The 13,659-nt window shown below is 53.2% G+C and overlaps 2 protein-coding genes across 2 annotated transcripts; both read right to left on the bottom strand.

Moving 5' to 3' along the window:
- Positions 1-4,415: 4,415 nt before the first annotated feature.
- LOC149458090 (ras-related protein Rab-38-like) lies at positions 4,416-10,922 on the bottom strand. The gene is made up of 3 exons (XM_089682717.1): positions 10,707-10,922; positions 5,402-5,676; positions 4,416-5,273 (listed from the first exon to the last, which is right to left on the bottom strand). The coding sequence occupies exons 1-3, from the start codon at positions 10,906-10,908 to the stop codon at positions 5,118-5,120; spliced, it is 633 nt and encodes a 210-aa protein (XP_089538843.1). The 5' UTR covers positions 10,909-10,922; the 3' UTR covers positions 4,416-5,117.
- A 1,296-nt stretch (positions 10,923-12,218) lies between these two features.
- On the bottom strand, positions 12,219-13,574 carry LOC149458089 (uncharacterized; the record flags this gene model as incomplete). The annotated part of the gene is made up of 3 exons (XM_089682725.1): positions 12,219-12,864; positions 12,973-13,080; positions 13,270-13,574. Coding segments are annotated over 3 exons (1,044 nt in total), but the record flags the coding sequence as incomplete, so codon positions are not given.
- Positions 13,575-13,659: the final 85 nt, after the last annotated feature.

Raw genomic sequence — 13,659 nt, 5'->3', positions numbered from 1 at the left:
AGGTGGAGGTGTAGATGGTGGACGTGTTCAGGTGGAGGTGTAGATGGTGGACGTGTTCAGGTGGAGGTGTAGATGGAGGAAGTGTTCAGGTGGAGGTGTGGATGGAGGACGTGTTCAGGTGGAGGTGTAGATGGAGGAAGTGTTCAGGTGGAGGTGTAGATGGTGGACGTGTTCAGGTGGAGGTGTAGATGGTGGACGTGTTCAGGTGGAGGTGTAGATGGTGGACATGTTCAGGTGGAGGTGTAGATGGTGGACATGTTCAGGTGGAGATGTAGATGGTGGGTGTTTTCAGGTAGTTATAAGAGGGTGTGCACACTTATGCAACCACATTATTTTAGTGTTTTATTTCTACTTCCCCCCCTACAAGATTTCAGGTTGTTCAGCCGAGTTGTACCGTTTTATCAGTCACATTTATGGTGGAAAAAGTCCTGAAATGATTTCTCTTTGTTTCACGTTTTTTTCATGACAGAAAGCTGACATCCCGTTGTCGCCCTCTAGTGTCCATGTTTGTTGTCTGTGAGCGTTGTCCCCGATCCGTGATGATGTGTTGAGGGATGACGGGGACACCACATGCCTGCGATGTGTCACGCGGGGAGAAGTTGGCTGCTTGGAGTTTGTGGGTCTCGTTTTTTTGTTCAGAAATTTTTGTCAATAAACGTAATTTGGAGGAAAACAAAAATAGATAAAAGTGAAGGAAAGTCAGGCGATCGCTCTGCGCGGTCCAAGTGATGATCCGATATCCCGTCTACCGACCCAACACGGCTCAGAATTCATAAAGGGGCCCCCAGCATGTGCGGGCCCTGAAATCTACAAAAAGTCCCCGCAGATCCGGCCAGACATCCAGCGAGCGGAGAACCTCCAGTGATTTCTGTCTGTCTCTGCTCCTCCATACATACAGTGCAGTGAATGTTGTCACCCCAGGACAGAACTACAGAACACCTCCCCTCTATATTATGAAGATGAGGGAAGGGGGGGGTGTTCTGTAGTCTTATAGTGTTTCCTGTCCTGGGGTGACAACACTGCTGTGGAAAATCTGAAAAAAAACAAGCACTGGAATACATTGTAAGAGCAAATTCTACAATGAACATATCAGCCTCCACCACTAGATGGCCTCAGTGCGATGGCCAGCATTATTCAGCCCATTTCATCTGAGCCCAGGTTGTCATGGGCACACCCCCTAGCCTGTGATTGGACAGTGAAAGGAGAAGGAGCACAATGATCAGCTCAAGTCACTCTGGTCTCTTCTCCTGTCAGCATGCTCCTTGAGAGCACATGAACTGATTGGCTCCTTGTGTTGCTTCTCCCTCTCCCAGTCTGAGCTCTGCTGTGCATGCTGATCCCGGGTCACATCCGGTCATTCATATATATAATGTATTGATTAATGTTTGATGGATTGGTTGAAGGATTGATTAATGTATGACTGATTGATTGAGGTATTGATTGATGTATGATTGATTGATTGATGTATGATTGATTGACCTATGATTGATTGATGTATGATTGATTGATTGACATATGATTGATTGACATATGATTGATTGACGTATGATTGATTGACGTATGATTGATTGACGTATGATTGATTGATTGATGTATGATTGATTGATGTATGATTGATGTATGATTAACGGATGAATTGATTGATGGATTGATTATTGTATGACTGATTGATTGAGGTATTGATTGATGTATGATTGATTGAGGTATTGATTGATTGATTGATGTATGGTTGATTGAGGTATTGATTGATTGATGTATGGTTGATTGAGGTATTGATTGATTGATGTATGATTGATTGAGGTATTGATTGATTGATGTGTGGTTGATTGAGGTATTGATTGATTGATGTGTGGTTGATTGAGGTATTGATTGATTGATGTGTGGTTGATTGAGGTATTGATTGATGTATGATTGATTGAGGTATTGATTGATTGATTGATGTATGATTGATTGAGGTATTGATTGATTGAGGTATGGTTGATTGAGGTATTGATTGATGTATGATTGATTGAGGTATTGATTGATGTATGATTGGTTGATGTATGATTGATTGAGGTATTGATTGATTGATGTATGATTGATTGAGGTATTGATTGATTGATGTATGGTTGATTGAGGTATTGATTGATGTATGGTTGACTGAGGTATTGATTGATGTATTGAATAATAGGGGAATAATTCAGGACATCCAGCTTCTGGTCTCTCCTGGGGTGACAACGCCACTCCTGGTCAGGGGACGTCTCAGGAGGTGTTGTCACCAGGGGGAGGGGGGGAGCAGATATTTCAGGATCTGTGTTGTCAGGACAGATTCCATGGCTCTGCTGATGGTTGCACTCTGGAGGAGATTGGCTGGATTATAGGGCTCTTTCATGCTTGTCGTGCCCTCTGAAGAATGATCTGTGTTCAGATTCCTCTTCAGAGGAGGTGTTGTAATATGATTTATCCCCATAGTGCTGCTGGAGGAGGGGAGTGTCTGGGCCCCTGAGGAAGGAGGAGGGGGAGTGTCTGGGCCCCTGAGGAAGGAGGAGGGGGAGGGGAGTGTCTGGGCCCCTGAGGAAGGAGGAGGGGGAGGGGAGTGTCTGGGCTATGAGGAAGGGGGAGGGGGTGGGGAGTGTCTGGGCTCCTGAGGAAGGAGGAGGGGGAGGGGAGTGTTTGAATCCCTGAAGAAGGAAGAGGGGGAGGGGAGTGTCTGGGCCCCTGAAGAAGGAAGAGGGGGAGGGGAGTGTCTGGGCCCCTGAGGAAGGAGGAGGGGAGTGTTTGGGCCCCTGAGGAAAGAGGAGGGGGTGGGGAGTGTCTGGGCTCCTGAGGAAGAAGGAGGGGTAGGGGAGTGTTTGGGCCCCTAAAGAAGAAAGAGGTGGAGGGGAGTGTCTGGGCCCCTGAAGAAGGAGGAGGGGAAGGGGAGTGTCTGGGCCCCTGAGGAAGGAGAGTGTCTGGGCCCCTGAGGAAGGAGGAGGGGGTGGGAAGTGTCTGTTCCTCTGAAGAAGGTGGAGGGGAAGGAGAGTGCCTGGGCCCCTGAAGAAGGAGGAGGGGGAGGGGAGTGTCAGGATCTCTGAGGAAGGAGGAGGGGGAGGGGAGTGTCTGAGCCCCTGAGGAAGGAGGAGGGGGAGGGGAGTGTCAGGACCCCTGAGGAAGGAGAAGGGGGAGGAGAGTGCCTGGGTTCCCTGAATAAGGAGGAGGGGGAGGGGAGTGTCTGGACCCCTGAGGGAGGAGGAGGGGGAGGAGAGTGCCTGGGCCCCTGAAGGAGGGGGAGGGGAGTGTCAGGATCTCTGAGGAAGGAGGGGGAGGGGAGTGTCTGGACCCCTGAATAAGGAGGAGGGGGGTGTCTGGACCCCTGAGGGAGGAGGAGGGGGGGGGAGTGTCTGGGCCCCTGAGGGAGGAGGATGGGGAGGGGAGTGCCTGGATCCCTGAATAAGGAGGAGGGGAGGGGAGTGTCTGGACCCCTGAGGGAGGAGGATGGGGTGGGGAGTGCCTGGACCCCTGAATAAGGAGGAGGGGGAGGGGAGTGTCTGGACCCCTGAGGAGGGGGAGGGGAGTGCCTGGACCCCTGAATAAGGAGGAGGGGGTGGGGAGTGCCTGGAACTCTGAATAAGGAGGAGGGGGAGGGAGTGTCTGGACCCCTGAGGAAGGAGGAGGGGAGTGTCTGGGCCCCTGAGGAAGGAGGAGGGGGAGGGGAGTGTCAGGATCTCTGAGGAAGGAGGAGGGGGAGGGGAGTGTCTTGGCCCATGAGGAAGGAGGAGGGGGAGGGGAGTGTCAGGACCCCCAAGGAAGGAGTAGGGGGAGGGCAGTGTATTGGCCCCTGAGGAAGGAGTAGGGGGAGGGGAGTGTAAGGAACTCGGAGGAGGGGAGTGTCTGGGCCCCTGAGGAAAGAGGAGGGGTAGGGGAGTGTCAGGACCCCTGAGGAAGGAGGGGGAGGGGAGTGTCTGGGCCTCTGAGGAAGGGGGAGGGGAGTGTTTGAGCCCCTGAAAAAGGAGGAGGGGGAGGGGAGTGTCTGGGCCTCTGAGGAAGGAAGAGGGGGAGGGGAATGTTTGGGCCCCTGAAGGAGGAAGGGGAGGGGAGTGTCTGGACCCCTGAGGAAGGGGGAGGGGAGTGTCTGGGCCTCTGAGGAAGGAGGAGGGGGAGGGGAGTGTCTGGGCCTCTGAGGGAGGAGGGGGAGGGGAGTGTCTTGGCCCGAGGAAGGGGGAGGGGAGTGTCAGGACCCCTGAGGAAGGGGGTGGGGAGTGTCTGGGCCTCTGAGGGAGGAGGGGGAGGGGAGTGTCTGGGCCTCTGAGGGAGGAGGGGGAGGGGAGTGTCAGGACCCCTGAGGAAGGGGGTGGGGAGTGTCTGGGCCTCTGAAGGAGGAGGGGGAGGGGAATGTCTGGGCCCCTGGAGGTTCGGGTCCCAGTGATGCGGGGTGGCGGTGTGATGCTCACTCTCAGTCATTGTTACAACCTCTTTATTGATCACATGAGACGAGACAAGTTCATTATTGATGACAAATCATCTTCATGATAGGAGATCGCAGAGGCGGAGTTATCAATAATGATCGGAAGGTCCGCTGATCTCGGCTCTGATAGTCATTGATGAGGAAGAGGATCAATACATCCGATACACATTGTACAGCCTTCTCATTGGCCGCTGCCACCATCATATATGGAACACACAACCTGATTGGCCGATAATGGCTCCGTAAGTCCGGCACTTCCCCTGGAGAGATCCTCCTCTTTCCTGATAGAAAGGCGAGAATTCCCGGGAGCGGTCTGTATGAACAAATCCCTGACATGACACCATACAGAGCAATGGTGTCATACTTCACAGAGGCTCCGCCTTTTATCATTACAAAGCCATCCCCCAGTGCCAGTCACTGACTCTGCCTAGGCAGAGATGATGTCATCAGTCTGCTGCAAGCAGGAGCAAGCATTTCCTCAGTCTCCCCAGGATATACATGACGGGGTCACCTCTCAGTCCTTGGATGATGCCCAGACAATCATGGCGCCGTCCTTCAGGGAACATAAATATCAGTCGGACGTCCTGTTGATGAGGGTGACGGGTCTCAGATCTCACCCCATTGGATGATAATGGACAGATACAACCCTCCATTGGGCTCCTCCCCCTGGGTATGTCCCGCCCCTCCCCCATCACTAGAAGTGACAACACTGGGAGCATGCTTGGGTGTAGCGGCGATGATGACGAGTGGGTTTCACAATGGCGGCGTGGTCTGCAGCCCCCGAATCCTCCATGTGTGCGATCATCGCTCGGATCAGACACGACATGGCCTCATGGATGTTCACGTTCTCCTGGAGGAAGAAAAGACAGTTGTGGGCGGAGCATTATACATTAGGAGGGGGGAGGGGTATAGTGCAGAATTGTGTCCTCGCCCCCTAGCCCCGCTCCCCCCTCCCCCAATCATATAGACAGCGGTTACCTTAGCAGAGGTCATGTGACAATCTGTAAATCCAAGTTGCTGGCCCAGCTCCTCCAGCTGTTGGCTGTGGCCCCCATAAGGGATCAGGTCGCACTTGTTTCCGATCAGGAGGGTGGGGATCGGGTTCCCGTTCTTCAGGGACACCTTGGAGTCCAAATCTTCCTTCCATCGATGGACGGATTGCAGGGTGGCGGCCCGGCCCAAATCGCAGACCACCAACGCCCCGGCCGCCTGGCGGTAATATAACCGGGTCATGTGACCGAACCGCTCCTGACCTGAGTACGAGCAATCAGAGGTTGGGGGAGGGGTGTGACATTCATCTATAATATCATCTAAAATCATCCGCAATAATCCCCAGTGATCCCGCCAGGGCGGTCCCTGATCAGGCACTTCCTGCTGCAGGGTGACAACGCTCTCTCCCTGTTCACCAATTGCTCTCTGGTGTTGTCACCCCGTCACATGACTTCCATCTGAAAGCAGAAAATGGAGGACAACGATGGAAACATATCTATACATTGCATGGAGCCATCCATCCGAGTCCCCGCCGGTCCCTGGTCATAGCCAGAACACATCGCACAACAATCGCTGGATCACCAGACACAAAGACAAGCTCCTCCCCCTGCATATACAATATATATACACCCCTCCCCCGGACTGTATACAATATATATACACCCCTCCCCCGGACTGTATACAATATATATACACCCCTCCCCCCAGACTGTATACAATATATATACACCCCTCCCCCCAGACTGTATACAATATATATATACACCCCTCCCCCGGACTGTATACAATATATATATACCCCTCCCCCCGGACTGTATACAATATACAGTATATATACACCTCCCCCCGGACTGTATACAATATATATATACACCCCTCCCCCGGACTGTATACAATATATATACACCCCTCCCCCGGACTGTATACAATATATATACACCCCTCCCCCCAGACTGTATACAATATATATACACCCCTCCCCCCAGACTGTATACAATATATATATACCCCTCCCCCCAGACTGTATACAATATATATACACCCCTCCCCCGGACTGTATACAATATATATACAGTGAAGGAAATGTGTATTTGCCCCCCTCTGATGCTGAATGTTCGCCCCTCACACACAAACGATCGGTCTAACAATGGAATGTTCGCCCCTCACACAGAAATGATCGGTCTAACAATGGAATGTTCGCCCCTCACACACAAACGATCGGTCTAACAATGGAATGTTCGCCCCTCACACAGAAACGATCGGTCTAACAATGGAATGTTCGCCCCTCACACAGAAACGATCGGTCTAACAATGGAATGTTCGCCCCTCGCACACAAACGATCGGTCTAACAATGGAATGTTCGCCCCTCACACACAAATGATCGGTCTAACAATGGAATGTTCGCCCCTCACACACAAACGATCGGTCTAACAATGGAATGTTCGCCCCTCACACAGAAACGATCGGTCTAACAATGGAATGTTCGCCCCTCACACAGAAATGATCGGTCTAACAATGGAATGTTCGCCCCTCACACAGAAACGATCGGTCTAACAATGGAATGTTCGCCCCTCACACAGAAATGATCGGTCTAACAATGGAATGTTCGCCCCTCACACAGAAACGATCGGTCTAACAATGGAATGTTTGCCCCTCACACAGAAATGATCGGTCTAACAATGGAATGTTCGCCCCTCACACAGAAATGATCGGTCTAACAATGGAATGTTCGCCCCTCACACAGAAACGATCGGTCTAACAATGGAATGTTCGCCCCTCACACAGAAATGATCGGTCTAACAATGGAATGTTCGGTGTAACACTGAGAGACAGAATACAACAACAAATTCAGCAGAAATGCGTCTAACAAATGATGACTGATCTGCATGTTCATGAGGGAAAGAAGGATTTGATCCCCTTCACAAAACATGACTTAGTACTTGGTGGCCAATCCCTTGTTGGCCATCACAGAGGTCAGACGTTTCCTGGAGTTGGCCCCCAGGTTCGCACACATCTCAGGAGGGATTTTGGCCCACTCCTCTTGGCAGATCCTCTCCAAGTCATTAAGGTTTGGTGGCTGACGTTTGGCAACTCGAACTTTCAGCTCCTCCACAGATTTTCAATCGGATGAAGGTGTGGAGACTAGCTAGGCCACTCCAGGGCCTTAATGTGCTTCTTCTTGAGCCGCTCCTTTGTTGCCTTGGCCGTGTGTTTTGGGTCACTGTCATGCTGGAACACCCATCCACCACCCATTTTCAATGCCCTGGCTGAGGGAAGAAGGTTCTCCCCCAAGATTTGAGGGTACATTGCCCCGTCCATCGTCCCTTTGATGCGGTGCAGTTGTCCTGTCCCCTTAGCAGAACCCCCCCCAAAGCAGAATGTTTCCACCACCACGTTTCACAGTTGGGATGGTGTTCTTGGGGTCATAGGCAGCATTCCTCCTCCTCCAAACACGGCGAGTTGAGTTGATGCCAAAGAGCTGGATTTTGGTCTCCTCTGACCACAACACTTCCCACCAGTCCTCCTCTGCATCATTCAGATGTTCAGTGGCAGACTTCAGACGGGCTGGACATGGGCTTTCTTGAGCAGAGGGACCGTGCGGGCACTGCAGGATTTCAGTCCTTGTCGGCGTAGTGTGTTACCAATTGTTTTCTTGGTGACTGTGGTCCCAGCTGCCTGGAGATCATTGACAAGATCCTCACGTGTAGTTCTGGGATGATTCCTCACTGTTCTCATGATCATTGACACTCCACGAGGTGAGATCTTGCATGGTGCACCAGACCTAGGGAGACTGACACTTGTTTTGTGTTTCTTCCATTTGTGAATGATTGCACCAACTGTTGTCACCTTCTCACCAAGCTGCTTGGCCATAGTTTGGTAGTCCAGTCCAGCCTTGTGTAGGTCTACCATCTTGTCCCTGACATCCTTGGGCAGCTCTTTGGTCTTTGCCATGGTGGAGAGTTTGGAATCTGATGGTTTGATGGCTCCTGTGGACAGGTGTCTTTTATACAGGTAACACAATGAGATTAGCAGCACTCCCTTTAAGAGACTGCTTCTAATCTCAGCTTGTTACCTGTATGAGAGACACCTGGGAGCCAGAAATCCTGCTGAATGATAGGGGATCAAATCCTTCTTTCCCTCATGAACATGCAGATCCGTCATCATTTGTTAGACGCATTTCTGCTGAATTTGTTGTTGTATTCTGTCTCTCAGTGTTACACCGATTGTAAGACCAATCCATTGTAAGACCGATCGTTTCTGTGTGAGGGGCGAACATTCCATTGTTAGACCGATCATTTCTGTGTGAGGGGCGAACATTCCATTGTTAGACCGATCGTTTCTGTGTGAGGGGCGAACATTCCATTGTTAGACCGATCGTTTCTGTGTGAGGGGCGAACATTCCATTGTTAGACCGATCGTTTCTGTGTGAGGGGCGAACATTCCATTGTTAGACCGATCGTTTCTGTGTGAGGGGCGAACATTCCATTGTTAGACCGATCGTTTCTGTGTGAGGGGCGAACATTCCATTGTTAGACCGATCGTTTCTGTGTGAGGGGGAACATTCCATTGTTAGACCGATCGTTTCTGTGTGAGGGGCGAACATTCCATTGTTAGACCGATCGTTTCTGTGTGAGGGGCGAACGTTCCATTGTTAGACCGATCATTTCTGTGTGAGGGGCGAACATTCCATTGTTAGACCGATCGTTTCTGTGTGAGGGGCGAACATTCCATTGTTAGACCGATCGTTTCTGTGTGAGGGGCGAACATTCCATTGTTAGACCGATCGTTTCTGTGTGAGGGGCGAACATTCACCATCAGCGGGGGAGCAAATACACATTTCCTGCACTGTATACACACACACACAATCACATATAGCCCAGTATATATATATATACACACAGTATACAGGACAGTATATTTCTCAGCTAGCACATTAACAATGAGTACCCGGGTGTCAGACTGCGAGGGGGCGGGACTTCCATCTTCCCTGGCTCAATGGCGGGAATGCACAATATTTGGGGCTCGCCGTGGCAGTATGGGGGTCACCGCGTAGATTACCCCATTCAGTGTAATACAGAAAAGAAGGGAAAACATTATAAATGATCACATGTTCTCAGCTGCATAGGGAGGTGGGGAAGAGAAACAACAGTACACTGGTCTTCCCAATGTATGGCTGTGCGGGGGTTGGAGGGGGGTGTGAGGACGAGTCTGATGACTGAAGGAGAGCAGGCTGAGTTCCCAGCACAGCTAGAGAACTGACCATGCTGTGCTGTCATGCCTAGTGTGGTCAGTAATAGGAAAGTAGAGGGACTGGCGGGATCACCGGAGAAGAGACTTCATACCAGGAAATGGGCCGGCCGGCACAGGAAGGGGGGGGATGTTGGGGGGACCAGGGGCGGACTGACAACTTATGGGGCCTCCGGGCAATAGGGGATCATGGGGCCCCTGTGTCCTTGCCCAAACTCAAAAAAGCCTATGAAAAAGGTACCAGGGGCATCTCATGGGGCCCCCTACTGACCCTGGGCCCTCGGGCAGTGCCTGAGTTTCCAAATGGTCAGTCCGCCCCTGGGGGGACCCATATATATTAATGTCCTGTATTGCAGCTTGCCAGTCCTTAGATATGGCGGCTTCACATGAATGTTCTGATCCGGTCCGTCTGTCTGTTTTTCAGGGGGACCCAATCAGAACCCCCATTCTCCTCTGTGGGCGGTGGGATGTAAATGGACCCGGTTGTCACCCGCCGACATACATTCTGATCCGGAGTGGATGGGATGCTCCATTTCCCTCCGACCCCCCCATAGAGGACAGCGTGCCCATGATCGGACCGGTCCTGTCATCCCCCTGCTCAGCGGACGGATCCCAACGAAGAGTCTGCCGTGTGACAGAGGCCTTCCTTTTCTTTTTTAGGTTTTTCCCTTTCTTTTCACCTGGTGATCCTGCCAGTAAGTCTGTTTCCCCTTGACTAGACCAGGCACTAAGAGGGAACCCCACTGACAGGGGTGCTGACAATGATCTGCCGTCATTATTGATGGAAAACCTTCACCCCGAAAGGAACGGAAACCTCTGTGACTGAGCTGGAGTTCGGCTTCAGTGTGTTAGTGTATCTAAACCTGCTAGTCCATCTAACCCTCCCCCACCCACGCTGACAATGCTGCTGTCCAAAGATGTCCTTCATAGATGGAGGGGACACCATAGGGAGCTGTGTTACTGGCAGGATCACCAGATGAACAAAAGCCGCCATGACTGGTGGGATGGAGGACCTGTTGGGTCCCGGGAAGGGAAGGGACTCACCGGCGATGTCCCACAGCTGTAGTCTCACCATGGTGTCCTTGTCCCAGGTCACCATCTTCAGAGCGAAGTCCACCCCGATGGTGGCCCGGTAGCACTGGGAGTAGATGTTGTGGACGTAGCGCTGGACGATCGACGTCTTCCCCACCCCGAGGTCCCCCAGAACCAGCACTTTACACAGGTACTCTGACTTCGGGGCGCTCATTGCGTCTGTCGGGAACGTCCTCGCCGATCGCTCTGCACACTCAGCCTTTATGTACTCAGAGCCAAGGGTGAGAATTCCACATAGACGTGACAACCGAATTCCAGCCTCCCCAAACCCCCCCCTGGATACACAGAGCCGGGGAACCTCATCCCTGGAGGGACATTCCTCATCCCAGTCCCATCAGTTGTGGGTGGGGTGCCTACATTCCCTGTCCTTGGGCCCCCCTCCCTTATCATCATATGAATGACATTTATAAATGAGACCTTTCCATTGTCATTCCATACCTTATATTAGTCCCAGTGATGTCATCACTGGGTCTCTGTGCTTTTCTATGTAGTACAGGCAGATTATGGATGGTGGGAGGGGCCAACAGGGGGCTGTACATAGCTTCCTGAAGACATCACAGCATCCTGTTTCCATAACTCTTCCAGAAACCCTCAGTCCTGGGGGTCTCTGTGCTTCTCTATGTAGTACAGGCAGATTATGGCTGGTGGGAGGGGCCAACAGGGAGCTGTACATAGCTTCCTCAAAACATCACAGCATCCTGCCTCCATAACTCTTCCAGAAACCCTCAGCCCTGGGGGTCTCTGGGCTTCTCTATGTAGTACAGGCAGATTATGGCTGGTGGCAGGGGCCAACATAGCTTCCTCCAGGGGCAGACTGGCCATCTGGAAACTCAGGCACTGCCTGAGGACACAGGGTCAGTAGGGGGCCCCATGAGATGCCCCTGGTACCTTTTTCGTAGGGTTTTTTGAATTTGGGCAAGGACACAGGGGCCCCATGATCCCCTATTGCCCAGGGGCCCCATGAGTTGTCAGTCCGACCCTGGCTTCCTCAAAACATGACAGCATCCGGCCTCCATAACTCTCCCAGAAACCCTTAGCCCTGGGGGTCTCTGTGCTTCTCTATGTAATGCAGGCAGATTATGGATGGTGGGAGGGGCCAGTAAGGGGCTGTACATAGCTTCCTGAAAACATCACAGTCCCCGGCCTCCATAACCCTCAGCCCTGGGGGTCTTTGTGCTTCTCTATGTAATGCAGGCAGATTATGGATGGTGGGAGGGGCCAGCAGGGAGCTGTACATTGCTTCCTCAAAACATCACAGCCCCCTGCCTCCATAACCCATCCAGAAACCCTCAGCCCTGGGGGTCTCTATGCTTCTCTATGTAATGCAGGCAGATCATGGCTGGTGGGAGGGGCCAGCAGGGTGCTGTACATAGCTTCCTGAAAACATCCCAGCCCCCCGCCTCAGTACTCAATGCTTCTTCACTCCAGTCTCCACGCCACTTCTTCATTGCTGATCATCTCAGGAACACTTTATCCTCCTCAGGTTGGGGGGGTCCAAAGCCTGCTGTCCATGGAGACTCCACGTGACGTTACTTCATAGGTCAGCTGTGGTCTGGACATGGAAAAGTCGGACTCTTCTACCAACAATGATAGGCCAGACAGTAACAGGAGGATCACACAATTTATTAAAAAACATAATGACCAACACATATCACCGGGAGAAGGACATGGAGGAGAGGTCTTCCGGGGTGCTGAGGGAGGAGAGGACCTCCGGGGTGCTGAGGGAGGAGAGGTCCTCCGGGGTGCTGAGGGAGGAGAGGACCTCCGGGGTGCTGAGGGAGGAGAGGACTTCCGGGGGGCTGAGGGAGGAGAGGTCCTCCGGGGTCCCGAGGCAGGAGAGGACCTTCGGGGTGCCGAGGGAGGAGAGGACCTCCGGGGTGCTGAGGGAGGAGAGGACTTCCGGGGGGCTGAGGGAGGAGAGGTCCTCCGGGGTCCCGAGGGAGGAGAGGACCTCCGGGGTGCCGAGGGAGGAGAGGTCCTCCGGGGGGCCGAGGGAGGAGAGGTCCTCCGGGGTGCCGAGGGAGGAGAGGTCCTCCGGGGTGCCGAGGGAGGAGAGGTCCTCCGGGGGGCCGAGGGAAGAGAGGTCCTCCGGGGTGCCGAGGGAGGAGAGGTCCTCCGGGGGGCCGAGGGAGGAGAGGTCCTCCGGGGGGCTGAGGGAGGAGTGGTCCTCCGGGGTGCTGAGGGAGGAGAGGACCTTCGGGGTGCTGAGGGAGGAGAGGACCTCCGGGGTGCTGAGGGAGGAGAGGACCTCCGGGGTGCTGAGGGAGGAGAGGTCCTCCGGGGTGCTGAGGGAGGAGAGGTCCTCCGGGGGGCTGAGGGAGGAGAGGTCCACCGGGGTGCTGAGGGAGGAGAGGTCCTCCGGGGGGCTGAGGGAGGAGAGGTCCTCCGGGGTGCTGAGAGAGGAGAGGTCCTCCGGGGTGCTGAGGGAGGAGAGGACCTCCGGGGTGCTGAGGGAGGAGAGGACTTCCGGGGGGCTGAGGGAGGAGAGGTCCTCCGGGGTGCTGAGGGAGGAGAGGACCTTCGGGGTGCTGAGGGAGGAGAGGTCCTCCGGGGGGCTGAGGGAGGAGAGGACCTCCGGGGTGCTGAGGGAGGAGAGGTCCTCCGGGGGGCTGAGGGAGGAGAGGTCCTCCGGGGTGCTGAGGGAGGAGAGGACCTTCGGGGTGCTGAGGGAGGAGAGGTCCTCCGGGGAGCTGAGGGAGGAACAACAAACACGGAAAAAACAAAATAAAGGAAAAAAAGATGAAAAATACAGCAAAATGGATATACAGTATACACTGCATGGCCAAAGGTATGTGAACCCCTCCCCCCCAAGGATGGAGCTCAGGGGTCTCCAATGAGGGGTCCTGGTAATCCTCCATCATACAAAGACATTGGAGACAATTGTGCTCTTCCAGCCTTGTGGTAA

The sequence above is a fragment of the Staurois parvus genome, unplaced genomic scaffold (genome assembly GCF_062004578.1).
Source record: "Staurois parvus isolate SC_StPar_1 unplaced genomic scaffold, SC_StPar_1.0 ptg000296l, whole genome shotgun sequence".
NCBI lineage: Eukaryota > Metazoa > Chordata > Amphibia > Anura > Ranidae > Staurois > Staurois parvus.
This window is presented reverse-complemented; position numbering and strand designations above follow the sequence as displayed.

Bases quoted from the DNA above. Each gene is read 5' to 3' on its own strand.
- LOC149458090 (XM_089682717.1), bottom strand. From the start codon at position 10,908: ATGAGCGCCCCGAAGTCAGAGTACCTGTGTAAAGTGCTGGTTCTGGGG. The intron at 5,677-10,706 runs GTGAGTCCCTTC...GCTCGTACTCAG, and splicing joins ACAGCTGTGGGACATCGCCG to GTCAGGAGCGGTTCGGTCAC. The intron at 5,274-5,401 runs GTAACCGCTGTC...TTCTTCCTCCAG, and splicing joins GTCACATGACCTCTGCTAAG to GAGAACGTGAACATCCATGA.